Source organism: Podarcis gaigeae, assembly GCF_964106915.1.
Source record: "Podarcis gaigeae genome assembly, chromosome: 4".
Taxonomy (NCBI): Eukaryota; Metazoa; Chordata; class Lepidosauria; order Squamata; family Lacertidae; genus Podarcis; species Podarcis gaigeae.
In genome coordinates this window covers 98,778,205-98,805,530 of record NC_139677.1, presented here as the reverse complement: position 1 = coordinate 98,805,530, position 27,326 = coordinate 98,778,205, and the positions used below count along the sequence as shown (strand labels likewise).

General features: G+C 45.7%; 1 protein-coding gene across 1 annotated transcript in view; it reads right to left on the bottom strand.

The window, feature by feature from the left end:
* LOC310842776 (retinal guanylyl cyclase 2-like) overlaps window positions 1-27,326 on the bottom strand; it is a gene marked incomplete at its 5' end in the record, with an annotated part of 50,123 nt that overhangs the window by 18,415 nt on the left and 4,382 nt on the right. The window contains 9 exons of the mRNA XM_083734915.1: window positions 52-215; window positions 1,344-1,492; window positions 3,664-3,813; window positions 6,188-6,344; window positions 9,743-9,919; window positions 11,620-11,700; window positions 12,822-12,953; window positions 15,747-15,843; window positions 23,969-24,053. Of these exons, the coding sequence (XP_083591041.1) occupies window positions 52-215; window positions 1,344-1,492; window positions 3,664-3,813; window positions 6,188-6,344; window positions 9,743-9,919; window positions 11,620-11,700; window positions 12,822-12,953; window positions 15,747-15,843; window positions 23,969-24,053 (1,192 nt within the window). The remainder of the gene's footprint in view (window positions 1-51; window positions 216-1,343; window positions 1,493-3,663; window positions 3,814-6,187; window positions 6,345-9,742; window positions 9,920-11,619; window positions 11,701-12,821; window positions 12,954-15,746; window positions 15,844-23,968; window positions 24,054-27,326) is intronic.

The window sequence follows — 27,326 nt, the reverse complement described above, 5'->3', positions numbered from 1 at the left end:
TGGGGCAGAGCCTACATGCGGCAGGGTTATTGCCCTGACATTTCGACTTACAGGGGAAGCATCTGAGTCAGGAGTTTATCCGTCTTCTGCTTTTCCATCTCCAGCTCCTCTGTCCGCTCTCGGATCAAGTCTTCCAGGTTGCTGGAATATTGCTCCAGCATCCGCAGCATGGAGTCGATGATATTGGTCCGTTGGCCTTTATTGATGGATTTAAACTGGGGTTGGAGAATTAGAACAAGGTTCTTTGGTGCTCAGTTCTCCAGCTGACTCAGGAAAACTAAGCTGATTGGGTAAAGAATAAGTTACGCACAAGTAAGAACAGATGGGTAGAAAGCATAAGGTTTTATCCAACGAAGTTATACCCAGAGCAGTCCTGTTGAAAATAATGGATCGCAGTTCATCATGTCCATTATTTTATCCATGCATTCATTCTTTATAAGAAATATTTATATACTGCTATTCTTTAAAAATACCAGTGTGGTTTGCAACAACTGCACATACAGTAGTACCTTGGTTCTCAAACTTAATCCATTCCGGAAGTCCGTTTGACTCCTGGAACCATTCAAAAACCAAGATAGTTTCCTGCACTCCTGCACTCAAACAGAAGCCACATCGGATGTTCAGCTTCCAAAAACCATTCGCGAACTGCAACGCTTACCGTATTTTTCACTCTATAGGACGCACCTTGTTTTAGAGGGGGAGAACAAGAAAAAAATAATCTCCCCCTCTCTGCTCAGCCCCCCTTCAGCGAAGCGGCAGGAGATACGGAGCCCCTTCCATTTATCCTCCTGCTTCGCTGAAGGGGCGCTGTGCAGCTCTCCCTCTGCTGAAGCAGGGAGAGCAAGACTCTCCTGGCTTCAGCGAAGGGAACCTGAAGCCTCCGGAGCACAGTGGGAACTTGTGCTGTGCTTCGAAGGCTTCAGGTGTCTATCCCTGAAGCCTGGAGAGCGAGAGGGGTCAGTGCGCACCGACCCCTCTCACTCTCCAGGCTTCAGCGAAAGCAACGCGAAGCCTCCGGAGCGCAGGCGGAGCTCTCCCTCTGCGCTTCGGAGGCTTTGCATTGCTGTCGCTGAAGTCAAGGAGCCTGCATTCGCTCCATAGGATGCACACACATTTCCCCTTAATTTTTGGAGGGGGAAAAGTGAGTCCTATAGAGGGAAAAATACGGTACTTCCAGGTTTGCGGTGTTTGAGACCCGATTTGTTCGGCAGCTAAGCCATCCGAGAACCAAGGTATTACTGTAGAACGAAAAGCACCCCAAAATATTAAACTCAGAAATCAGCAATTCTAGAAAGATGCATTCTTAACTGCAGAAGCCTGATGGAATGGGAACAAGGAATGACCTCTTGAAAGATCTCATCAAAGCTTGGCCTTCGATCTGGTCTCTCACTCCAGCACTGTTTCATGAGCTGAATGCATTCCAATGGGGCATTTTCTGGAGAAACACTCGGGCGATACAACGGCGGAGGCTTCTTCAGTTTGCGGATGATTTCTGGAGCAAAGAGAGGGTTTCACAATGACAGCATGCCCTAACCTGGTACCCCACCCCCCAGTCCCTTACAACTCTCTCACCAAAGAGTATTGTCCCAAAACTAGATCTTCCTTCTTAGACTATTTTTTCCTTGCCACCACCACCTTTGAAGTCATTCCATGTTGTCATAATGATGTAAAGTAATTGACAGGTGGGTGGCTCCGCCCACTTGTCGGAGTCGACCCATGAGTGCTGGAGCGCAAGGATCTGGTTGACTGGCCTGATCCAGTTCTGCACCCCTACCAATGAGCGCACCGCCTCGTGCGAACAAAACAAAACTGCCTCTTTTGGATCAGTATTGTCACTGAAATTCTACTCAGTATTGACCCAGAGCAGATTCCAATGTATAGTTAGCAGAGTAAAAACTTGAACATGTTGCAGGATTCCCAAACAGTACAGGTGAAACTCGAAAAATTAAAATATCATGGAAAAGTTCGTTGATTTCAGTAATTCAACTTAAAAGGTGAAACTAACATATGAGATCGACTTATGGCATGCAAAGCGAGATATGCTTCTACAAGGTCCAATCTTGCTCTATTTGCAATCCTTGTTTTGCTGATTTCATTGAATATTCTAATTTTCTGAGATGGTTAATTTGGGGATTTCATCAGCTGTATCATCACAATGATAACAAAGAAAGGCTTGCATATCTCACTTTGCATGTCATGAGTCTATCTCATATATGAGTGTCACCTTTTAAGTTGAATTACAGAAGTCAATAAACTTTCCCACGATATTCTAATTTTTCGAGTTTCACCTGTAGAACAAAAAAAGGCTTGACATATCTCACTTTGCATGTCATGAGTCTATCTCATATATTAGTTTCACCTTTGAAATTGAATTAGTGAAAGAAAGGAACTTTTCCATGATATTCTAATTTTTCGAGTTTCACCTGTAGACCAGAGGCAATTGATATTTCAACCAGCAGAGCTTTACTGCTACTGAAGGCAAATGAGCATAATGGTCACAAATCCAATACATTCAGGATTGGCTCTGTCCATAAGAAATCCAGTTGCAGCAGACTTAACTTAAACTTACAATAACTTATAAGTCTAAACCTTAACAGTAAGCGTACTATGTACAGAACACCACACCAGAAGGAAGAGAGATACAAAGAGAAAGAGTGAAACGCAGGCTCCTTCTGGTCCTACTTTTATAGTCAGCATCACCGTAACAGAAGAGATAAGAGAACCAGTTTAAAGCAGCTGTACTCAGCTTCTCGGAAGGAATAACCCAAACATCAGGAACCTCCTGCTTGTTTCTTTCACAGAGAGAAGCTTCCAGAACCCTCTTGAATTAAGTAGAATAGGAAAGATCCCTACACAACAGATCAATACTTTGCGCACTAAGAAATCATAGAATCATAGAATCATAGAGTTGGAAGAGACCACAAGGGCCATCGAGTCCAACCCCCTGCCAAGCAGGAAACACCATCAGAGCACTCCTGACATATGGTTGTCAAGCCTCTGCTTAAAGACCTCCAAAGAAGGAGACTCCACCACACTCCTTGGCAGCAAATTCCACTGTCAAACAGCTCTTACTGTCAGGAAGTTCTTCCTAATGTTTAGGTGGAATCTTCTTTCTTGTAGTTTGGATCCATTGCTCCGTGTCTGCTTCTCTGGAGCAGCAGAAAACAACCTTTCTCCCTCCTCTATGTGACATCCTTTTATATATTTGAACATGGCTATCATATCACCCCTTAACCTCCTCTTCTCCAGGCTAAACATGCCCAGCTCCCTTAGTCGTTCCTCATAAGGCATCGTTTCCAGGCCTTTGACCATTTTGGTTGCCCTCCTCTGGACACGTTCCAGTTTGTCAGTGTCCTTTTTGAACTGTGGTGCCCAGAACTGGACACAGTACTCCAGGTGAGCTCTGACCAGAGCAGAATACAGTGGCACTATTACTTCCCTTGATCTAGATGCTATACTCCTATTGATGCAGCCCAGAATTGCATTGGCTTTTTTAGCTGCCGCGTCACACTGTTGGCTCATGTCAAGTTTGTGGTCAAAATGCATACTGACAAGTATCTAGCCTAGTCTTCAACACTGGCCGGCCAAATCAAAGGAGTGTGTTTGATTCTATTTTGCTGCACACATTCAAATACCGGGGCTGGAAGAGTGGATTGTGCTCACCTTCAGCTGACATTTCAGACATGCAGTATGGGGGCCCCCGAAGAACAACTTCTTGCAGGATAATAGCAAAACTATAGACGTCTCCTTTTATGGTGCCTTTTGGGGACATCACTGGATTTCTCAATATCTCAGGAGCTGTCCAGAGCAATTCTGGGAGAAAAAAAGATCAATTTATCCAGAATCAACTTGATCCCCTCCCCCTCTTTCCTTTTTCCTTTCTCCTTCTGTGATGGAACTCCTATTTGGGGACTCCCCTGGCTTTTTTCTGGCCCATGTAGGACCAGTCTGGTTGGTTGGCCTTGGTGAAGATTTTATGTTTTCATCCCCAAAAAGTTTTTGATTTTGATTTGAGTTTTTGTTTCTACTGAAATGAGGCTGCATTTTAATGTTGCATTTTAATCTTGTTGTTAAGTTGTATTTTAATCAATTGTTTTTATACCTGGTGGAAGAAGGTATAGGGTTATAAAGGCCAGGACTAGCCACCTGAGAATCAGTTTCTATGCAGATGCAATTCTGGTTCTAAATGCAGCATAAGGGATCTCTATAGTATATTTTAAAATGGGGTTTTAGAGTTTTTAGGGGTTTTTGAATGTTTTATGTAGTTTTATGTAGTTTTAATGTAGTTTTTCAATTTCATTGTTCTGCATGGGACAATGACAATAAAGATATCGTAATCGTGTTAGCCGCCCTGAGCCCAGTATTGGCTGGGGAGGGCGGGTTATACCGGTAAATAAAATTATTATTATTATTATTATTATTATTGTTATTATTATTATTATTATTATGGCTTGCAGGAAGGACCACTGTGTTAGACTGCAAGTTGTGAAGTCTCTTGGCACCATTAGAGACTAAGAACCCAATCTGTACTGAAGAATTTCATTAGGTTTTACCCCCCCAAATGTTTACTGTCATGGCTTCCTTAAAGTATCCGAGGGACTGAGTTCTTTCAGGTGAACTCAGAGCTGTTAACAACACAGAAACAGAAAATTGCCAAGCAACACAACACATTGCAGTACTTGAATAAGCAGTCAGATCAGTGGTTCTAAAAAATAATAATTCTCGCCACATCCTTTGAGAACCACTGAGTTAGATGAATGAATCAGTAGTCTGATTATTGGCTCAGCCCCTCCCAAAGGCCTCCCTAACTAGCCGTACAGTGATGGGTCCCTGCAGGCCTCTCTAGGTAGGGAAAGTCAGACTGTCTGTGCCACCACCGAAAAGGCCCTGTTCCTCAGCTGACGGAGAGGCCTGACCTCAGAGGTCAATGAGAGCCTGCGGAAGGGGGCCGAGAAGAGAAAGTGATCCTTTAAGGTTCCAGATCCTAAGCGAAATCAGGGCTGGGTGGCGAACCTCAGACCCAGAGGGCAAATGTGGCCCTTTGGACCTCTCCTTCTGGCCCTTGATAGTGTCCCCAGACCACGACTTCTCACCTCAGTCTATATCCATCACCAGCTTTGCTTCACACTCACCTTGAGTGTTTTTGCCTTGATTTCAGTATGTCACTGAACTCTGAAGAAAAAAGCCCTTGGTTGCCTGGGTGCAGGACAAAGAGGAGTGCGTTTGTAGAAATCAGCTGATGACATTTATATTCCTTTCTCCGCCAACTTGTGCCTCTGGCCCCACCCTTCACTGGTGTGTGGCCCTTGGAAGGCTGCTCAGAAGAGGATGTCGCCCCCAGGCTAAAAAAAAGGTTCTGTGCCCCTGATTTTGAGCTATTAAGGGGAAAACGAACACCTTGAATTGAGCCTGAAAATCAGTGGGTAAGAAGTGCAATGCAATGCAGATAGAACTAGGGTTATATACTGGCCTCAGTCCAGTAGACCTGAAGGAGCATCTCCACCCCCATCGTTCTGCCTGGACGTTGAGGTCCAGCGCCGATGGCCTTCTGGCAGTTCCCTCGCTGCAAGAAGCCAAGTTACAGGGAACCAGGCAGAGGGCCTTCTCGGTGGTGGCACCCGCCCTGTAGAACGCCCTCCCACCAGATGTCAAAAAAAACTACCAGACTTTTAGAAGACATCTGAAGGCAGCTCTGTTTAGGGAAGCTTTTAATGTTTAATAGGTTATTGTATTTTAATATTCTGTTGGAAGCCGCCCAGAGTGGCTGGGGAAACATATAAATTATTATTATCATTATTATTATTATTATTATTATTATTATTATTATTATTATGGATGGGCAGCATCATTTTGCATCAGCTGAGGTTTCTGGACCCTTTCCAAGGTCAAAACCACAAACACACAGAGCATGACAATTACCGTATTTTTTGCTCTATAAGACTCACTTTTTCCCTCCTAAAAAGTAAGGGGAAATTTGTGTGCGTCTTATGGAGCGAATGCAGGCTGCACAGCTATCACAGAAGCCAGAACAGCAAGAGGGATTGCTGCTTTCACTGCGCAGCGATCCCTCTTGCTGTTCTGGCTTCTGAGATTCAGATTTTTTTTCCCTTGTTTTCCTCCTCCAAAAACTAGGTGCGTCTTGTGGTCTGGTGCGTCTTATAGAGTGAAAAATACGGGTACTTCTTACCTTCTGCCGGGGGCTGAACGCCTAAGTCACTCATTGCTGCCAGGAGCTCGCTGTAGCTGTAGTCGGTGATCTTCAACATAAACCGCCCGTCCACAACGCAGTTGCGAGACTTGAGACGTCCGTGGGGGATCTCCTGATGGTGCAAATATTTCATTCCCTGAAAAGGAAAGGGATCAAGTGCTTCAGTCTGGGCATCGCCAGAGCCGAGGAACATAAACCCCGGTTAAAGACCTGCCCGGTCCAGCATTCTCTGCCGGCGAGATTCAGGGCTCGATAGTGAAGGCTGGTGTAATGGGAATTAGGGTTGCTTGTGCGTAAATTCCAAACTGCTCTGAGCTGGTAGTATAGCTGGACCTTTCCCCGGTTTGACAGCCTTAAAACGCGACTGTCTCAGTCACTGGCAGAATCCGTCAGTGGGCGTTTCCTAAATTTCCTCCAACATAAGAATTCCTTAACAAACAACCTCCTCCTCGCTTCTCTGCGCGGAAGCCTTCTGCGCAGAGTGGGTGTGCCAAGGGGTGGTCCTGCGCTCTCCTCACTGATCTCACTGGAAGAGTCTCGGAGCCTCCCCTCCAAAGTACTCTCAGCCTCTCCTTTCTTCCTGGTGTCACCTTGGTTGCCTTCCCCAGCGGAAGCTCTCTCTCTCCCCTTGCTGGTTTCCTCTCCAGCATCATTAGGGAGCCTAACCTCTCCACTCGGCTCCGATGTCAGTTCCCTGACAGCTGGTGACTGCAGTTTCACTTTGTTTAGCTTGTGGTTTCCATTTTTAGCTGTTTGGGCTAGTCTCTCGAGACAGAGCTGCCCTCCCTGCCATGGACCAACCTAGCCTCCTTGAAGTTGCCCTGGTGCGATCAAGACAGGACTTTGGGGCAATTGTCTAGGGGCTCAGTCTTGGCAGCCCATCAGTGATTCCTCCTTGGCCATCTCCCACTGTTGGAGATTAGAGGTACCGTAATTTTCTCTTGTTCTCCCCCTCTAAAAGAAGGTGCGTTCTGTGCGTTCAAGGTGCGCTCACCCGAAGCCTCCGGAGCCTAGTGGGAGTTCCCGCTGGGCTCTGGAGGCTTCAGGTTCCTTTCGACCTGCTCTTTGGGGCTGGCGGGGGGAAGCACTGCTTTCCCCCACCGCCAGCCCCAAAGACCAGGTCGGGGAGCAGCGCGAACGTGTCGCGCACCTTCCCGCTGTCCCCCGAGCTTGTGGGCCTTCTCCCCACCTTCGTACAGCCTTCGTAGCCTCCGCAGGACAGCGGGGTGAAGGCACCCTGCTGCCCTGCGGAGGCTTTGCGCAGCTAACCCCAAGCTAGAACAGTGAGATGGAGTGCTGCGCAGCGCTCCGTCTCCCTGTTCTGGCTTTGGGCTTAGCCGTGCAGCCTGCATTCGCTCTTTAGGACGCACACACATTTCCCCTTAATTTTTGGAGGGGAAAAAGTGCGTCATATAGAGCAAAAAATACGCTATGTGTGCTACAGACCTCTGAGACACCCCCTAAATTAGCCTGCAGTTCATCTGTCCCCACGATGCATAGCAGGGTGTTTTTCCATTGACAGAGAATTAGAAGTGTGATTCAACTAGCACTCATGACCTTTGGATACAAAGGCTTTTATCCAAAATTAGTCATACTCGGAGGGACCCACCGAAATGAGTGGACATGAATAACTTAGATCCATTAATTCTAATGGGCCAGAGTTAATTACCGTATTTTTCCTTCTATAACACGCAGATTTTTTCTCCTAAAAAGGAAGGGGAAATGTCTGTGCGTGTTATTGAGCGAATGTGTGGTCCCTGGAGCCAAATGGCGTGAGGGGAGGCAAAAAAAATCAGGCAAAAATCAAATTGCGCGTCTCCTAGAAGGGAAACCTGAAAAGAGGAAGCGGCTGCTTTCCTGCATTCTGCCTCAGGGTCTTACTGCCCACCCTCCTCTGTTTCCTTGCTGTGTTTGCTCAAAAGGAACAAAGAGCAGGGAAAGCCCCTCCCCTCCAGGCAAGCAGAGGGAAAGCAGAGTGTCGTCTCTGTGCTCCGGTGCTGCTGAAAACATGCAGGAGGGAGGGAGGGAGGGAGGGAGGGAGGGAGGGAGAGAGAGAGCGAGAGAGAGAGAGAGAGAGAGAGCTGGCTGGCTTGGGTGGGTAGGTGAGGGAAAACTTTTGCCTTCCTTTCCTCCCTCCTCCCGTTATACCCCTCTGCTGCATTCTTAGCCAGCTGCTTCTCTGCACACCCCTCTTGTGCTCCTTGTCCGTTCTGTGTTTTTCCTTCCCTCCACTCTTAAAATGTGGTTAAAAAGCACGGATCCACATGGATCCTCAGGATCTTTGCATTGGGTCACCCCAAATTCACCATCAGATCACATAGCATGTCCATGGCTACAGCCTGCCCCCCAAAAATCACGCACCCACTGTTGCCTGGGGCTGCAATGGTGCAAAAACGTGGTTAAAAAGCATGGATCTACATGGATCCTCAGGGTCTTTGCATTGGGTCACCCCAAATTCACCATCAGATCACATAGCATGTCCATGGTTACAGCCTGCCCCCCAAAAATCACGCACCCACTGTTGCCTGGGGCTGCAATGGTGCAAAAACGTGGTTAAAAAGCATGGATCTACATGGATCCTCAGGGTCTTTGCATTGGGTCACCCCAAATTCACCATCAGATCACATAGCATGTCCATGGTTACAGCCTGCCCCCCAAAAATCACGCACCCACTGTTGCCTGGGGCTGCAATGGTGCAAAAATGTGGTTACAAAACATGGATCCACATGGATCCTCAGGATTTTTGCATTGGGTCACCCCAAATTCACCATCAGATCACATGTCTGTGGCCACAGCATAAAGCACAAAAATGATACATCCACTGTTTCATTCAGAATGTTTTCCCTTGTTTTCCTCCTCTAAAAACGATGTGCGTGTTATGGTCAGGTGCGTGTTATAGAGCGAAAAATACGGTAACCCAGTGCACTAGCGGAAACCAGAGCAAGAATTTCCACTAGTGCAATGGGGCTTTCCCTATTTCTCTACACACCTGCACCCCATTGCCTACCCCAAATCCACGCTGAAGGGGCAGAGGAACCCTCAGAATAGTGTGCAAGGAAGGGAAAGGGGAATGGAACAATTACCGAAGCCTGACGTTGAATTCCACTGAAAGCATCTACTAAAAGCAGGACTTAGTTGGATAAAACTCAAAATGTCTTGAGTTGGCTCTGCATAAAGGACCTTTTTAAGTCTTCCAAGGATATGGCCAGAACCCAAGGCTCATTCTCAGAGCTGAGAACAATATGACTGCAAAGATTCTCTCCCTTTGTATGACCCATTGTGTTCAATTTTGCATTTTTGATAGAACAGGGTTTCATCCTTCCTTTTTATCCCAATAATAATAATAATAATAATAATAATAATAATAATAATAATAATAATTTATTATTTATACCCCGCCCATCTGGCTGAGTTTCCCCAGCCACTCTGGGCGGCTTCCAATCAAGTGTTAAAAACAATACAGCATTAACAATACAGCCCTAAACAGGGCTGCCTTCAGATGTCTTTTAAAGAGAAGATAGGGAGAGAACTTACTTTAATTAAGTCCATCAGAAGAGATGATTTGAACATCCAGTCCAGCTTTATGTTTGTGTTTTGCAATAAATCCTCTAGGCTCCCTCTGGAGCAAAACTCCATCACGATGGCAGAGAGACCCCCATCAGATAAAAGGCCTAAAAATGGGTTCACATTTTCATGGCGTACATCCTTCATCTGGGGACACAAGGAGCAAATTGCAAGAGAGATTGGGGATCTCTGACTTTCTCTTCTTTGATACTCAGGTTGAGATGCCCACAAGCAAAATATATGTATCAACATGTCAGATATGAAGACTGCAAGGATGCAGTATGTTCCACAATTATTCTGCAAACTTTTAAGGGCACTTCTGGAGTTCCATGCGGTATTTATTTTGTTGTTTATTCCACTTGCTTCCCACCTTCCCATTTCAGAAAATCAGCAATGCATAACGCAACTGAACCAAAACAACACAAAATAACAATGCAATCATCCGACAGAAAATTGAAAGTTAGTCCCACTGTCTGCTGATGGCAAATGATAAACTTGAGTGGTCACGGCACAGATTAAAGGCTGGCTGCCCTCTTTGCTGCTCTCAGTAGACCAGGTCAAGTGGCTGCAGTATGGAACTCCTCTAAGACCCATCTCTATAGCTAATTGTGAATTCAAAGATGGGCTTGGGTAATGTTTTGGAGCTGTTAAATTGGGCAGAGAGATAAAAATAAAGTAAATAAGATGCTGGGTTTGCCCCATTGAAAGTGTTCACTGCAAAATAACCTGCAGCTTCTGAAAATGCCATTGCATCTTAAAAAGCAGAGACATCACCTTGCCAACAAAGGTCAGTATAGTTAAAGCTATGCTTTTCCCAGTAGTGATGTATGAAAGTGAGAGCTGGACCATAAAGAAGGCTGATCGCCAAAGAATGGATGCTTTTGAATTCTGGTGCTGGAGGAGACTCTTGAGAGTCCAATGGACTGCAAGAAGATCAAAACTCTCCATTCTTAAGAGAATCAGCCCTGAGTGCTCACTGGAAGGACAGATCCTGAAGCTGGGACTCCAAGACTTTGGCCACCTCATGAGAAGAGAAGACTCCCTGGAAAAGACCCTGATGTTGGGAAAGATGGAGGGCACAAGGAGAAGGGGGCGACAGAAGACGAGATGGTTGGATAGTGCTCTTGAAGCTACCAGCATGAGTTTGACCAAACTGCGGGAGGCAGTGGAAGACAGGAGTGCCTGGCGTGCTCTGATCCAGGGGGTCACGAAGAGCTGGACACGACTAAACGACTAAACAACAACATTATGTGTGGGAGTTCTTATTTCAGTTTATTGGAATGAGATCTCCCTAGCCATTGGCACAGCTGAAGCCGTGGAATGTTTATGAACATTCTGCTGTTTTGAGGTGTTTAAAACTCAGTTCTGTTTAGTATAGGGATAGAGGGTATGGTGTTCTTTTAGTGGGAAACAGCACACAAAAGGATGAAGGACATGTAGGCTAGCTCCATGACGACACCTTCTGCTGCCACTGCAGCAGACACTCCCCCCCCCCCCCCGCCATCCATGCATTGGCTCCATGTAGCAAAGAGCTCAGAGTTTTCCCTTGTGGTTGGGCTAGAGGAGCTCTAAGCATGGATACCAGAATGCACATAGAGGTGTTTTGCACACTGGCTGAATGCACAGACTGGGTGGACGTGTTACCACTGTGAGCAGCTGGGGCAGGGTGGGCAAAGACATGGCATGCATCATTACTGGGAGTGGGACTAATCCTGTGACTCCTCCTTATGCATTTTTTTCAAAGCATTGAAGGAAAGTGTTATATGAACCTTCTTAAGAGCAGCCACAGAAAATACGCATTTCCGTGTAGACATGTGAGTCACCATTTGCTCAATAACAATCCCTACCTGGCTTAACAAGCTGGCTGTCCTCTGTCTCAGGTCACTGGTTGCTCCAGATTCCAGTTTCTTCAGCCATACCCAGTCGCCCTGGCCAGAAAAGGTATCAGTAAATGATTAAGAAAGGCCCTAGGCTAATTCTAGAATTGAGACACAAGTATGCACCCCTTTGCAATGTTTACAAAACGTCATGATTCAGATTCATACGTTGCATGTTTCCAGATTTCACAAATTCCAAATGGTTAAGGGCTGATTTGAAAACAGGGGGTTGTTGCTTGACAATATATCAAAATCAAAATTGTTTTCCTAGATATCGTGGTGGAATGTCTAAAAGAGTGTTCGTTTTGGATCTCTGATTAGCTAGAATCATTGATGAGGAGGAGGAGGAGAAGAAGAAGAAGAAGAAGGGGAGGAGGAGGAGGAGGAGGTGTTTGGATTTGATATCCTCTAAGTGGCTAACATTCTCCTTTCCCTTCCTCCCCCACAACAAACACTCTGTGAGGTGAGTGAGGCTGAGAGACTTCAGAGAAGCGTGACTGGCCCAGGGTCACCCAACAGGTGGAGGAGCAGGGAAGCGAACCCGGTTCACCAGATTACAAGCCCACCACTCTTAACCACTACACCACATGGCTCAGCAAATAGCCAATTCACAGAACCATAGAACTGCAGAGTTGGAAGGGACCCCTAGGGTCATCTAGTCAAACCCCCTTGTAATGCAGGAAACTCAACTAAAGCACCCATGACAGATGGCCTTCCAAAACCTAAAAAAGTCCCCACAGAGAAGGTCTCCCATCTCTCAACCTAAACATTGTTTCCCTTCATAATCTCCCCTTCCCCCTTGGATGAGTGTTACCTTCCACTTGCTACCCAGCAACCAGGCAGCGTCTACAAACGGGCTGCAAGTTTCACTGGGAAAGACGTCGTGACTAGTATGTGGTTCCTGATTGCCTGGGATCACATGATTCCAGCATTGCTGGGGGTTGAACTAGATTATCCTCATGGTCCCTTCCAACCCTAAAATTCTACGATTCTATTCCTCACCAGTCATAATTTTATAACCATTGTTCTATGGCCATTTGGAGGGACTAATGAATTTCTAGGGTCATTCTATGTCATTTAAAAAATATGTCTTAACAGCATCACTTGGGGATCCTGATACACCCACCCCCTTAAAATCCAAGAATGGCTAGATTTAATCAGTGTTCCACTACCTTGTATATTGCCACATTGGAGGATTCGTATGTCACAGTTGCGCTTTTCACCGACAAAGAATGTGTGGCAGATCTCAGGCTTCGAACTTCCAAGTTGCTCTTAGAATCGCTCAGGCTATCCACCGCCAGTCTCTGTGAGTAGGAAACACAGCCAGGGATGAATCGAGGAGCACGTCCTACTGATCAAGGCTGAACATCTCGTTCAGATTCAGTGTTGAAACAATGGCAAGTCTACTGGCTAGTCAACGTTTCTCCCACCTCAAAGTGTCATGATTTCCAGTGCAAAAAAGGTAAAGGTAAAGGACCCCTGGATGGTTATGTCCTGGATGGTTAACTATGGGGTTGCGGCGCTCATCTCACTTTCGGGCCGAGGGAGCCGGCGTTTGTCCACAGACAGGTTTCTAGGTGATGTGGCCAGCATGACTAAACCGCTTCTGGCACTTTGCAGATTGTGGACAGGATGGACTGTTTCAAGAGGTGGCAGAGAGACATTTCTAAGTTTGTCTGGCAGGGCAAAAAGCCCAGAATAAATTTTAAAATATTGACTGATGCTAAAGAAAGAGGGGGGTTTGCCCTGCCAGACATGAAGCTATATTATGAATCAGCAGCATTCTGCTGGATGAAAGATTGGCTACTTCTTGAAAACACTGACATTTTGGATTTGGAAGGGTTTAATAATGCGTTTGGGTGGCATGCATATTTGTGGTACGACAAGGATAGAGTTCACAAAGCATTCAAGAACCATATTGTCAGGAAAGCAGTATTTAATGTCTGGACAAGATATAAAGATTTATTAGAAAACAAGACCCCAAGGTGGTTGTCACCTATGGAAGCTAAGGCTCTGAAAAGACTCAATATGGAGGCCAAGTGGCCGAAATATTGGGAGATATTAGAACAAAACGGAGACACATGGAGATTGCAGAGTTTTGAGAAACTAAAAGATAAAGTGCGAGATTGGCTACATTATTATCAAATTAGGGAGGTTTTTAATATGGATAAAAAAATAGGCTTCCAGGTGGAAAAATCGAAATTAGAAACAGAATTGTTAGAACCTAAAACTAAGGTACTTTCAAGAATGTATAATCTGCTGTTAAAATGGAACACTCAGGATGAAACGGTCAAATCAGCTATGAGTAAGTGGGTGCAAGACATTGGTCATAATATTATGTTTGCTGACTGGGAATGGTTATGGACCACCGGTGTGAAATTCACGGCATGTAATGCCTTAAAAGAAAATATTATGAAAATGATATATAGGTGGTACATGACTCCAGTCAAGCTTGCAAAAGTATATCATTTGCCTGATAATAAATGTTGGAAATGTAAGGAAACTGAGGGAACATTCTTTCACCTTTGGTGGACGTGCCCAAAGGTTAAGGCTTTCTGGGAAATGATCTATAATGAATTGAAAAAGGTATTTAAATATACCTTCCTCAAGAAACCAGAGGCCTTCCTTCTGGGCATTGTCGGCCAAATGGTGCCAAAGAAGGATAGAACTTTCTTTATGTACGCAACAACAGCAGCAAGAATACTCATCGCAAAGTACTGGAAGACACAAGATTTGCCCACTCTGGAAGAATGGCAGATGCAAGTGATAGACTACATGGAATTGGCAGAAATGACTGGCAGAATCCGAGACCTGGGAGAAGAGCTAATGGAAGAGGATTGGAAGAAATTTAAAGACTACCCGCAAAAATATTGCAAAATGTTTGAATGTTAAAATGATGCAGGATATAAAGACAATATGGCATTAGTGGCATAGCTGAAAGGAATATGTAAAAATGTTTTATGAGAAATAAGGGTGAAAGAGTTAGAATAACATTATGTCAAACTTAAATAATGTTATAAGGGGAAAAATTGGAGACATAATAGTTGAAAGGTATAATACAGAATAAGATTTGAAAAAGGGTAAGGCACTGCTGAATATGATTGTGTAAAAAGGGAACACAGAAAAGGGAGATGTGAGGAAGTCAGGAAGGAAGGATATGAAAATAATAAGTAAGAAACTGGATTTATATGTCTTTTTTAGGTCTTTTTTCTTTTACTTTTTATGTTTTGTATGGCATTTTTCTGTTCTTATTTGATTGTGATAATGGTTTTTCTTTTCTTTCTTTTCTTTTGGTTTTGATTGTGAAGTTCGTTCTATTGTTCAAAATTGCAATAAACATCTTTTAAAAAAATAAACCGCTTCTGGCACAACGGAACACTGTGATGGAAACCAGAGCACACGGAAACGCCGTTTACCTTCCTGCCACAGTGGTACCTATTTATCTACTTGCACTGGCCTGCTTTCGAAATGCTAGGATGGCAGGAGCTGGGACAGAGCAACAGGAGCTCACTCCATCGCGGGGATTTGAACCGCTGACCTTCTGATCAGCAAGCCCAAGAGGCTCAGTGGTTTAGCTCCTTCTCATGAGTTATCTTTTCAGCTAAATGTCCACCCACCTCCCCCCCCCCATGCAAACTGCCCATATGACACCACAACATTCTCAGAATTGTTGGAGAAGCTGTGGGGGGGAAAGGCACTTTTTCCACATATGGTGGGACTGCCCCCAGATATCTTGACAATGGCTTATCAAGAAATGGCCAAAAAACTCAGTTATCTCATTCCAACTTCACCACAGCTTTGTTTACTAAATCTGTGGAACAATCAACTGAAATATTTCAGCTCCCGGGAACTTTTGTCAAGGGTGATGGCAGCTGCCAGAAGTCCAATGGCTCCTAAGTGGAAAATCTTGCAGGATTTGCCATTTTTGCTTTGCTATAAAAAATATGTGCAGTTAACACTTAGCTGAAAAGATAACTCATGAGAAGGAGCTCCTGTGACGGTGTAATGAAAAATGGTGGGAGGAAATTCCTCCCCATGAACAGATTTCACTTAGGTGCAAAATCAGGGCCAGCTGTTCCATGACTTGGACTGCCTACCATTCTGCTGAGTTTGGTGTTGACGAAAGTGAAGTCATCCAGAGTCAGCAGTAACTTCTTAGGCCCTTTGATGACCTGGCGATAGAGGGCGCTGTGCCTGAAAAGGAGCCAGGAGAGCATCGTTATATTTTGTAACTATCTATACAGATCATAGCAAATCATGTCAACTTTACATGGGTCTGCTGGAAGGTATCTGGTAGGCAGGTAGCCCAGTCAAATTATGGAACCCTGGGGGTGAACAGAGTCTATAATTCAGGATAACCACCTTTCAGTTGGGGTTGGGTGGACTTTGAGGTTGTTCTTTGGTGAAAAGCGGTACATAAATACTGGAAATAAATAAAGTAAATAAGTAAGTAAGTAAGTAAGTGTCAGGTGTCCAGGTTCCCCACTTGATAACACAGTAAGCGAAGGTAATTAAAAAGGAGGATTTATTGCAAAAACAAAACAAAACAGATAGCTTTGGACGGCTTCAACCAAGCCTCCGGCATCATTACTGAAGATGACCCTTCTGAAGACTCCTTCCAGAGATGACAGAAGATATTGAACTTACGACCCTTACATCTCTTGTTTTGCTTCCTATCTAACAGACCTCCCGTTGCCAACTCTTCAGATTGAGTGGATCAGCTCCAACCTCTTCTTCTTCTGAGAGGCTGTTCATGCCTTTTTGTGCTTCCTGTGAGCTTTGGCTGTGTTCTAGCCTGCTCTCAGCTACTGCCTTATCAGCTCACTCGTCAAGGTCAGGAAGAGTTGGAGTCTGCAGCTGCCGGCTCTCCCCTGCCTGACTAACGTCTGAGTCTCCCTGTTCCTGGCTGCTTTCTGCAGTTGACTGCAAACCTTCGCTTGGAGCTGGCTCATTCCTGATGTAACTGAGTAAGTAAGTAAGTACAACAGCCTGGAGTGCAAAAACTGAGCCTTGCCTGTAGATAAAACAGATGGGAAGCTTCAGTTGCCTAATTAGAGCATGTTGCTCTACTTTAGTTCCACAAAGCATAAGATTGCCCCCTCCAGATGGCAATAATGAAGAAAATTGGGGAAGCATTGCAGAACAACGATTAAAGTTGAATGATTGCACAACAACTAAGTAAGTGCGGACGGCCCAGTACAAATACATCACAAATGCACTATTATTGTATCAATGATGCAGTATGATTGCTTCTTATGTGGGGGTCCAGGGAAAATGTGTATATGCAAACCCTCGGAATTAAACCCCACAAGAATATCCCGGGACAGAATCAGTACACCATCTTCAGATGTCCTGGGATGCTCTCGTGAGATCTCACAGGGCCATTGAATTCCTGCAAGATCTTCAATAAACCACTTCCATTCTTTTATAAAAAGTTTGTTATCTTGATTTCTTATTCTTCCGGTACATTTCACCATTTCTGCACATTCGATAAGTTTTTGAATCCACTATTCTTGCGCTGGGACTTCTGCTTCTTTCCATTTTGGGGTAAGTAACATCCTTGCCACTGTAGTCACATACATGAATAAGTTTCTATACAGTTTTGGTAGTTCTGTCCCTATAATTCCCCAAAGAAAGGCTTGTGGGTTTGTTTATTTTTACAAAGGTTATTTTAAACATCCTTTTCAATTCATTATAGATCATTTCCCATGGGAAATTGTGTCCTTTTCTGGGTAGTAGGTAAAAGTAAGACGAGATGGTGGGACAGTGTTCTCAAAGCTACAAACATGAGTCTGACCAAACTGCGGGAGGCAGTGGAAGACAGGAGTGCCTGGCGTGCTCTCGTCCAGGGGGTCACGAAGAGTCGGACACGACTAAACGACAAAGCAATAACAACAACAGGTAAAAGCTAAAAAGGTAAAGGACCCCTGGACGGTTAAGTCCAGTCAAAGGTGACTATGGGGTTGTGGCACTCATCTCGTTTTCAGGCCGAGGGAGCCAGGGTTTGTCCACAGACAGCTTTCCAGGTTGTGTGGCCAGCAGGACTAAACCGCTTCTGGCACAACGGGACTCTGACGGAAACCAGAGCGCACGGAAATGCTGTTTACCTTCCCGCCACAAAAGGGTCCTGAGGTGAGGGAGCTTTTGCTTCTCTCCTTCCTTCCTTCCCTCCCTCCTCTACTTGCTTGCCTCCTTCCCGTCTTCTCCCTGCCTGTGGCCAGCACCAGACGCTCCTCTGTGGGGCTTTCGGCATGGCGCCTCCTCCTCTGAGGAGACCCGAGGAGACTCCAGAGTCGGCGGAGGGCGGTGGACCCCCTGCTGGGCACCCCTGCTGGGTGGGCTGTGGTTCATGGCGCCACTCAGCCAAATGGAAAAGACAGCTCTGAGTACCTATTTATCTACTCGCGCTGGTGTGCTTTCAAACTGCTAGGTTGGCAGGAGCTGGGACCGAGCAACAGGAGCTCACCCGTCCCGGGGATTCGAACCGCCGACCTTCTGACCAGCAAGCCCAAGAGGCTCAGTGGGGGTGGGGTGCTCCTACCTACTTCATGTCATTATCTCAATTCATAAATCAAATCCAAAAGCCAGTCACCCAATTACAATACCCAGATCAATTTCGCCTCCACCTGTGGCTGATGAAGATATCTGGCTCATTCACTTGAGCAGGCTATAAGGACCAGAATCAATGAATGTGGAGATGTCAGAAGGAGTTAGGACAGCTTTGGTGCAGGTGGAAGGCTGGCGGGTTATCCCTCCCAGGCCCAGACACAGGGGGGGCCATATGGACCACTTGGCCCGGTCCTCCGATTCCAAAGGGGGCCTCGGTCAGCATATTCACAATCCTTTTCCCTATGTATTTTTAAAAAGCACTATTGAATATCTGTTGTTGTTGTTGTTTAGTCATTTAGTCGTTTCTGACTCTTCGTGACCCCATGGACCAGAGCACGCCAGGCACTTCTGTCTTCCACTGCCTCCTGCAGTTTGGTCAAATTCATGTTGGTAGCTTCGAGAACATTGTCTAACCATCTCGTCCTCTGTCGTCCCCTTCTCCTTGTGCCCTCCAACATCAGGGTCTTTTCCAGGGAGTCTTCTCTTCTCATGAGGTGCCCAAAGTATTGGAGCCTCAGCTTCAGGATCTGTCCTTCCAGTGAGCACTCAGGGCTGATTTCCTTAAGAATGGAGAGGTTTGATCTTCTTGCATATCTTCTTGTATATCTATATTTTCCATTTTGTCTTTATATGGCGATACGGTTCAAGCCTTGAAATAAAATTATTTGTCAGCATAACTTTAATGAAAATTATTTATCTACTTACCTATTTATAAGACTTCAGTTATCCCCAGGGTAAAAAAAGGGGGGGCCACATTATCTACCTGGCCTGGGCCTCTGCCTGGCTCTGCAAGGCCCTGATCCCTCCTGTAAATCAGAAGGTGATTTCATGGTTCCCCAGAGAGCATCTGATCTGCATTGTATTGACTCTGGAAGCAAGACTCTTTCTGGCATGCTGGCCGGACCACCCTCACTCTGAAGAAGCACGCACCATTCCTGGGCCAAGAAGCAACAGCTGCAACAACAGCAACACCTTCTGCACACACCCTACATTTCGTAACCATCGCCGGGGGTGGCTGGACAAGGCGGGAGACCGTCTGGACCGTGATTTCCCAAGCTTCACGCAAAGGCGTATTTCTGTACCAAATCCTTTAATGAATTAAAGGCACTCACTGTCAAGAGATTGGCTGAAAGATGAGGAATGGTGGGAGGCACCAGCCGAGGAAACCCCCCCCCCCAGGGAAACCCCAGAGGAGGAAGGTGGGGCATTGAGGAGAGGTCAGAAGTGGAAGATTGGGAAGAAATGCTCCATGCTGATGGGGATACAGGGTTTAGTGAGCAGGAAGAGCCTGTGACAGGAAGCAGTTCAGACTCTGACGCTGAAACAGAGGAGGGTCAAGGGACTGCTGGAAAACCCAGGGAGCTGCACAGTCAGGGGAAAAACAATGCTGTCCAGGGTTGTAAAGACTGCGGAGAGAATAATTGGGTGCACTCTTCCCACCTTGGATCAAATCTATGCTTCCATGTGCCAAAAGAAAGCTGCAGAGATAGCGCAGGATAGTGCGCACCCCAGAAATGATCTCTTTCAGCTTCTGCCTTCTGGAAGAAGGTACAGGGTTATAAAGGCCAGGACTGAGAAACAGTTTCTACAACCCTGCTCAGATAAACTGATGAAGGCTGTACAATCAAGCTGTGCTGTTGCTATTGCCTATCTCTCATCAGTTCTGGGATTTCTTTTTGGGAATCCAAGTTTGCCCCCCCCCCAAAAAAAACAAACAAACAAATATTCTCTACAACAGCTTCCTCTACCCTGTGCCCTCCAGAGACTTTTCTTCAGCTGGGAATGAAAACTCTTGTGACACCTGAAAGCTCTTTCTTGTACCTTACCTACCAGTAATCTTCTACAAAAGTAGGGATGCAGATGGATGTCATAGTGCAGTTTTGGTCTCAGGCAGTTTTTGGACTACAAATCCTATCATCCCTGACCACTAGTCTTGCTAGCTGGGGATGATGGGAGTTGTAGTCCGAAACAAGCTGGAGACCCACGTTTGGGAAACCCTGCCCTGCTGTAGCCCAACGACATCACCCTGGCCTAGACCATTTTAGGGTCAATGCCAAACATTGCAACTATGACGAACTGGCTCTGGGCGCTTGCTCACCTTAATGTGTTAATGATTCGGCGCTCTTATTTTTCTAAGCGCTAAGCAGGAAATCGGTGAACTCCTGAATTGTCAGAGGATTTTGAACACCTGGCATGTCATAATTGCTCCACGAGTAACACTTAGTTAGCACAATTTATTTCCCAAGGTCTGCAGTCATTAACCAATTAGACCTCCCAGTAACTCTCCCTTTGTGAGACTGAAGGCTGTTGATGACTCAGAATAGACAGTCGACAAAACGTGGAGCGGATTCCTGCCTATGGCTGGGTTGAAAGGAGCTGTGCAAACCAAATGGAGCCTGAATGAACTCTGTGCTAGAGTGGATCACAAAGTTTGTACCAAGATGGATATTCCATGTGAATATGGATGGCCAGCCAAAGCTGAGAACCTGTTTTGCATCTGTTAAATTATCTAGCTTATGTTTTTATATTGTGGTTTAATCTTGTTAACCACCCTGAGACCTGTGGTTATAGGCCTGTAGACTAACTCGAAAAATTAGAATATTGTGGGAAAGTTCCTTTCTTTCACTAATTCAACTTGAAAGGTGAAACTAATATATGAGATAGACTCATGACATGCAAAGCGAGATATGCTAAGTCTTTCTTTGTTATCATTGTGATGATCATGGCGTACAGCTGATGAAAACTCCAAATTAACCATCTCAGAAAATTAGAATATTCAATGAAATCAGCAAAACAAGGATTGCAAATAGAGCAAGATTGGATCTCTGAGAAGTAGAAGCATATCTCGCTTTGCATGCCATGAGTCGATCTCATATGTTAGTTTCACCTTTTAAGTTGAATTCCTGAAATCAATGAACTTTTCCACGATATTCTAATTTTTCGAGTTTCACCTGTATAATAATAAATGTACAAAGCTCGTTATTATTAATCATGCATGTATCTAGGGATGAGGAAGAACTATCCCTAGAACAACTATCCCTCTCACCTCAGGCCACACCCCTCATTGGCTCTGATTCTGTTGTTACATACAGTTACTGATTCACACTTGTGTGCATGAAAGAGTTAACCTGAGCCCAGAGATCAGGTTGCAGGTGGGTGTGGCTTTACAGGTTCTCAGCAGGCTCTGTCCCCCCAATCTGTCTTTCTCTTTGTGTTACAGATAGGTAGCCGTGTTGGTCTGCCATAGTCAAAACAAAAAAAATTCCTTCCAGTAGGACCTTAAAGACCAACTAAGTTAGTTCTTGGTATGAGCTTTCGTGTACATGCACACTTCTTCAGATACACTGAAACAGAAGTTTCCAGACCCTTCTATATAGTGAGAAGGTGGGGAGGGGTATTACTCAGAAGGGTGGTGGGAATGGGTGATTGGCAGATAGCTGTGATGAGCCTGTTGACGACTCTTCTTAAACAACTCCTAACCCACAATAATACTACAACCAGACTTAACACGGACACTGGCATCAGAGCCTGCAATAAACCCAGATGCCAACTTTGCTGCCACATACACCCGGACAACACCATTACTGGCCCCAACAACATCACACATACCATCTCGGGACTATTTAATTGCTCATCGTCTAACATTGTGTATGCCATCAAATGCCAACAGTGTCCTTCAGCTCTCTATATTGGACAAACAGGCCAAACCTTACGCCAAAGAATAAACGGACATAAATCTGACATCAGGAATCACAAGACAGAGAAACCAGTAGGAGAACACTTCAATCTCCCAGGACATTCTATACAAGATCTCAAAGTAGCTGTTTTACTACAAAGGAATTTCAGAAATAGACTGGAAAGAGAAGCTGCTGAATTGCAACTTATTACCAAACTTAAAACCATGGAGAGACCTGGTCTGAACAAAGACATTGGATTCTTATCTCATTATACATGACAAAGCCATTTTTCACCTTCTCACCCCTTGCTTTTTCCTGTAAGACCTATTGCAGTCGTTAAGAATCGTCAACAGGCTCATCACAGCTATCTGCCAATCACCCATTCCCACCACCCTTCTGAGTAATACCCCTCCCCACCTTCTCACTATATAGAAGGGTCTGGAAACTTCTGTTTCAGTGTATCTGAAGAAGTGTGCATGCACATGAAAGCTCATACCAAGAACTAACTTAGTTGGTCTTTAAGGTGCTACTGGAAGGAATTTTTTTTTGTTTTCTCTTTGTGCTTCCTGAAATAAGCAAAGATGGAGACATGCAGTCAATGGCTCCCAGCTGCAGGAAAAACCAAGTGAATTGAATCTATCCAGAAGAGAGATTGTATAGCCTCCATCTTTGCTAACCCAAAGACTACATGCGCTTTTTTGTAAGGAAACCAAGTACTGCAAAAAAAGGGGGGGCACTTGCAACCTTTTTCTTTTTTATTTACTGCCTCGGATGGAGACTTGTTTTCAGTAACTTCCAGAAACTCTGAGTAAAGCATTCACTTACTCGCAAAGCTACGTGTCTGTGATTTATTCTAGCCTAAGTATTTTTGTTTTCGAGGTTACCAGCATGAGTTTGACCAAACTGCAGGAGGCAGTGGAGGACAGAGGTGCCTGGCGTTCTCTGGTCCATGGGGTCACGAAGAGTCGGACACGATTAAACGACTAAACAACAACAACAACAAGTATTTTTGTGGGAAACATTTGTTTAAAGATGAATGGGGGCAGATGTAAATCTAACCAGGTTTTAATGTTCTTGGAGCAATTGCCACTGCGCTAACTCTGCTGCAAGAGAATAAGGATCTCTTTCCCAAATCTTTCTCTCCAACAGCTTTGCACCCTCCAGGAGTGCTTTGCCTGAGTGAAAGGTATCCCTGACCTCTGGCAATGCCTCTTGCTTGTCTCGATGGAGAATAGAGGTATAGCCTTATTAGACTTTACCGATTGGTGGGCTCTGCGTTGCTCCCAGATGGGAGGAAGGAAGTCAAATGACACCGAGGGTTGGTTCAGAGAAAGAGTTCTTTATTTCTGCTCTCCGGAGCAGGAGAAAGCCACTTGCGTGGTCAGTCCACAGCAAGTCCAAAGAAATGAGAAATTTCATGCAGTATATATATCCTCCAGGCACCCTCTCCCCCCTTCCCCAGGAATCCAGCCACATCAGCTTGTGCACGCAGGTTGACATCACAGATGTTCCTGCTCCGGTACTCTTAACCATAAAAGGGTTTTCCTTCCTGTACTTCTGACCATAAAAGAGTATTCCTGTTCCTATATTCTTATCTTGGAGCAAGAGGTCACCAACTCCAAGGTCACACTCTGGCGCTGTTGCCGGACTAGGTCTGTGCGGCGTCAGAGTGTGGTAAGATAAGACCCAGACATGTCATCCTAACTCCACTGGAACAGCCAAGGTCATCCATTCCTTCAGGCATGTGTAAGTGTGTGTAGAAGCGAGTCTGCAGTGCAAAAGTAATATATATTACCCCACCCACTTTTGACTCTGGCCCCTCCCATCACTGACATGTGGTCCTCAGAAGGTCACCCAGAAGGGAATTTGGCCCTTGGGATCAGAAAATGTTTTCCCCCCATCCTGCCTCAGATCATGGCTCAAATGTTATGATGAACTGGTCAGCTGAGTCAGGGCGCAAAGCTTTTGCCTCCTGACCAGTGAGCTAGGCAGAGGCCTTCTTCAAAACTAGAAAGAGAAGAAAATGCTCTTACCTGATCAGGTATGCCAGGCACATCCCAAAGAGCAGAAGGGTGAGTGGCGGCAGCAGGATCAATACCACGACGGGAGGCTCCAGACCTAGACAAGTAACAGGGACAAGAGATGGGTCAAGGCAGGGCTACACGAACTGTTTCCATCCCAGGTGGTCATTCTAAAAACTGTGCCTTTAAGAAGCTTGCTCTTTACTTTTTCCTCTACCCTCCCCACACCTCTTTCCTCGTGTGCCGTACCTTTTTAGATTTTTTAGCCCAAGGGCAGGGATTGTCTTACTACAGTGTGGTGTAATGGTTAGAGTGTTGGACTAGGACCTGGGAGACCAGGGTTCAAATCCCCACTCAGCCATGAAGCTGACCTTGGGCCAGTTGCCATCTCTTCGCCTAGACTGCCTCACAGGGTTGCTGTGAGGTTGAAATGGGGAGGAGAACCATGTACATAACAACAACAACAACAACAACAACAACAACAACAACAACAACAACAATAATAATAATAATAATAATAATAATAATATATTTATACCCTGCCCATTGGCTGGGTTTCCCCAGCCACTCTGGGTGACATCCAACAGAATATTAAAATACAGTACTCTATGAAACATTAAAAACTTCCCTAAACAGGGCTGCCTTCAGTTGTTTTCTGAAAGTCTGATAGTTGTTTTTTCTCTTTGACATCTGATGGGAGGGCGTTCCACAGGGCAGGTGCCACTACCCAGAAGGCCCTCTGCCTGGTTCCCTGTAACTTGGCTTCTCGCAGGGAGGGAACCACCAGAAGGCCATCAGAGCTGGACCTCAGTGTCTGGGCAGAATGATGGGGGTGAAGACGCTCCTTCAGGTATACCGGGTCAAGGCCGTTTAGGGCTTTCAAGGTCAACACCAACACTTTGAATTGTGCTCGGAAACGTACTGGGAGCCAATGCAGGTCTTTCAAGACTGGTGTTATGTGGTTCCGGCGGCCGCCCCCAGTCACCAGTCTAGCTGCCGCATTCTGGATTAATAGTTTCCAGGTCACCTTCAAAGGTAGCCCCACAGAGAGTGCATTGCAGTAGTCCAAGTCAGAGATAACTAGAGCATGCAGCACTCTGGCGAGACAGTATGCGGGCAGATAGAGTCTCACCCTGCGTACCAGATGGAGCTGATAAACAGCTGCCCTGGACACAGAATTGACCTGCGTCTCCATGGACAGCTGTGAGTCCAAAATGACTCCCAGCCTGTACACCTGGTCCTTCAGGGGCACAGTTACCCCATTCAGGACCAAGGAGTCCTCCACACCTGCCTGCCCCCTGTCCCCCCAAAACAGTACTTCTCTCTTGTCACGATTCAACCTCAATCTGTTAGCCACCATCCAATGAGCTCCTTGGAAGGTATTGCAAATCACTTTGGGGTATCTCATGAGAAGCAATTAACAAATGAATAATAATTGCAAGCATTGCCTACTCTGACTGGCAACATCTCAAGCAGCGGTCTTGCCCCCTGAAGATCCTTTTATTGCCAAGGACAGAAGCTGGCCCTTCTCTGCCTGCAGACCCTGCAATCCCTCTCTGGAGGTTTTAGGTGTTAACTTTTGCCCCAACTTTAAAGGTAAAGGGACCCCTGACCATTAGGTCCAGTCGTGGCCGACTCTGGGGTTGTGGCGCTCATCTCGCTTTATTGGCTGAGGGAGCCAGCGTACAGCATCCGGGTCATGTGGCCAGCATGACTAAGCCTCTTCTGGCAAACCAGAGCAGAGCACGAAAATGTCGTTTACCTTCCTGCCGCAGTGGTACCTATTTATCTACTTGAACTTTGATGTGTTTTCGAATTGCTGGGTTGACAGGAGCTGGGACCGAGCAACGGGAGCTCACCCCATTGCAGGGATTCAAACCGCTGACCTTCTGATCAGCAGGTCCTAGGCTCTGTGGTTTAACCCACAACGCCACCTGCGTCCCACGCCCCAACTTTAGCTGCAAACAAAATGCCTGAAAGTAATTTGTCCTCTCCCCAGGGAAGAACTATGGCCCCCTCCCAGTTTCTTGACTGCCACCTTTGTCTTTGGAAACAACTCAAATTATATTAAGTTCTTTTCTTTTCTTGATAGGATAAGCCAAGTATTCCCCGGGGCCATTTCTAATTGCCAGAAGCCAGCGTAAATACACAACAGCCGTCAGCAGCGAGGAGATCTACAGCTCAAATACCCCAAATCTGCTTTACAGTGGTACCTCGGGTTACATACGCTTCAGGTTACAGACTCCGCTAACCCAGAAATATTACCTCGGGTTAAGAACGTTGCTTCAGGATGAGAACAGAAATCATGCTCCGGCAGCACGGCGGCAGTGGGAGGCCCCATTAGCTAAAGTGGTGCTCCAGGTTAAGAACAGTTTCAGGTTAAGAACGGACCTCCGGAACGAATTATGTACTTAACCCGAGGTACCACTGTATTGTAAACGTGGGCGAGGCAGAGGGACTCAGGACCTGAAGGCTAAATGTGGCCCCCAGCCCTCTCTATTTGGCCCTCGAGAATCTCACTAGGCTATACAACCCCTGAGCCCTGCTCCGTGCCACCCCTTGGGTGTTTTTGCCTGACTGGAAATGTGTCCAAGATCTGAGATAAAGCCTCTATATTTGTTTCAAATGTTTTTAAATACTGATCTTTAAATGGTTGAAACTGTTGTGACACCTGCTGGGGAAGGCTGGACAATGCATTTAACAACAACAAACAGATAAGTTTGACCTTCCTTGTTCCACTCACTTTTGCCTCTGTCCTAATTATTATTATTATTATTATTATTATTATTATTATTATTATTATTATTTATACCCCGCCCATCTGGCTGGGTTTCCCCAGCCACTCTGGGCGGTTTCCAACAAAACACTAAAATACAATAACCTATTAAACATTAAAAGCTTCCCTAAACAGGTCTGCCTTCAGATGTCTTCTAAAAGTCTGGTAGTTGTTGTTCTCTTTGACATCTGGTGGGAGGGCGTTCCACAGGGTGTGTGCCACCACCGAGAAGGCCCTCTGCCTGATTCCCTGTAACTTGGCTTCTCGCAGCGAGGGAACCGCCAGAAGGCCCTCAGCACTGGACCTCAGTGTCCGGGCACCCACCTCTGGCACACGGCCCCCAGAAGATCGTCTTGTTAAGGTAAAAAATTCCAGGGTGAGAGACTACTCAACAGACCTGCTTGTCAGGCTCTGATAATAAAAATGTATGTATTTTAAAACAGCTGATAAAAGGGAGTAATAAAAAGGCTGTTTATGTATGCCACTACTGCAGCCCATGTTCTGTTAGCCCCCAAATGGAAAGACTAAAGAAGAATGGCAACAGAAACTGATGGAATATGTGCAGCTTTTGGACCTAACGCATAGAATAAGAGA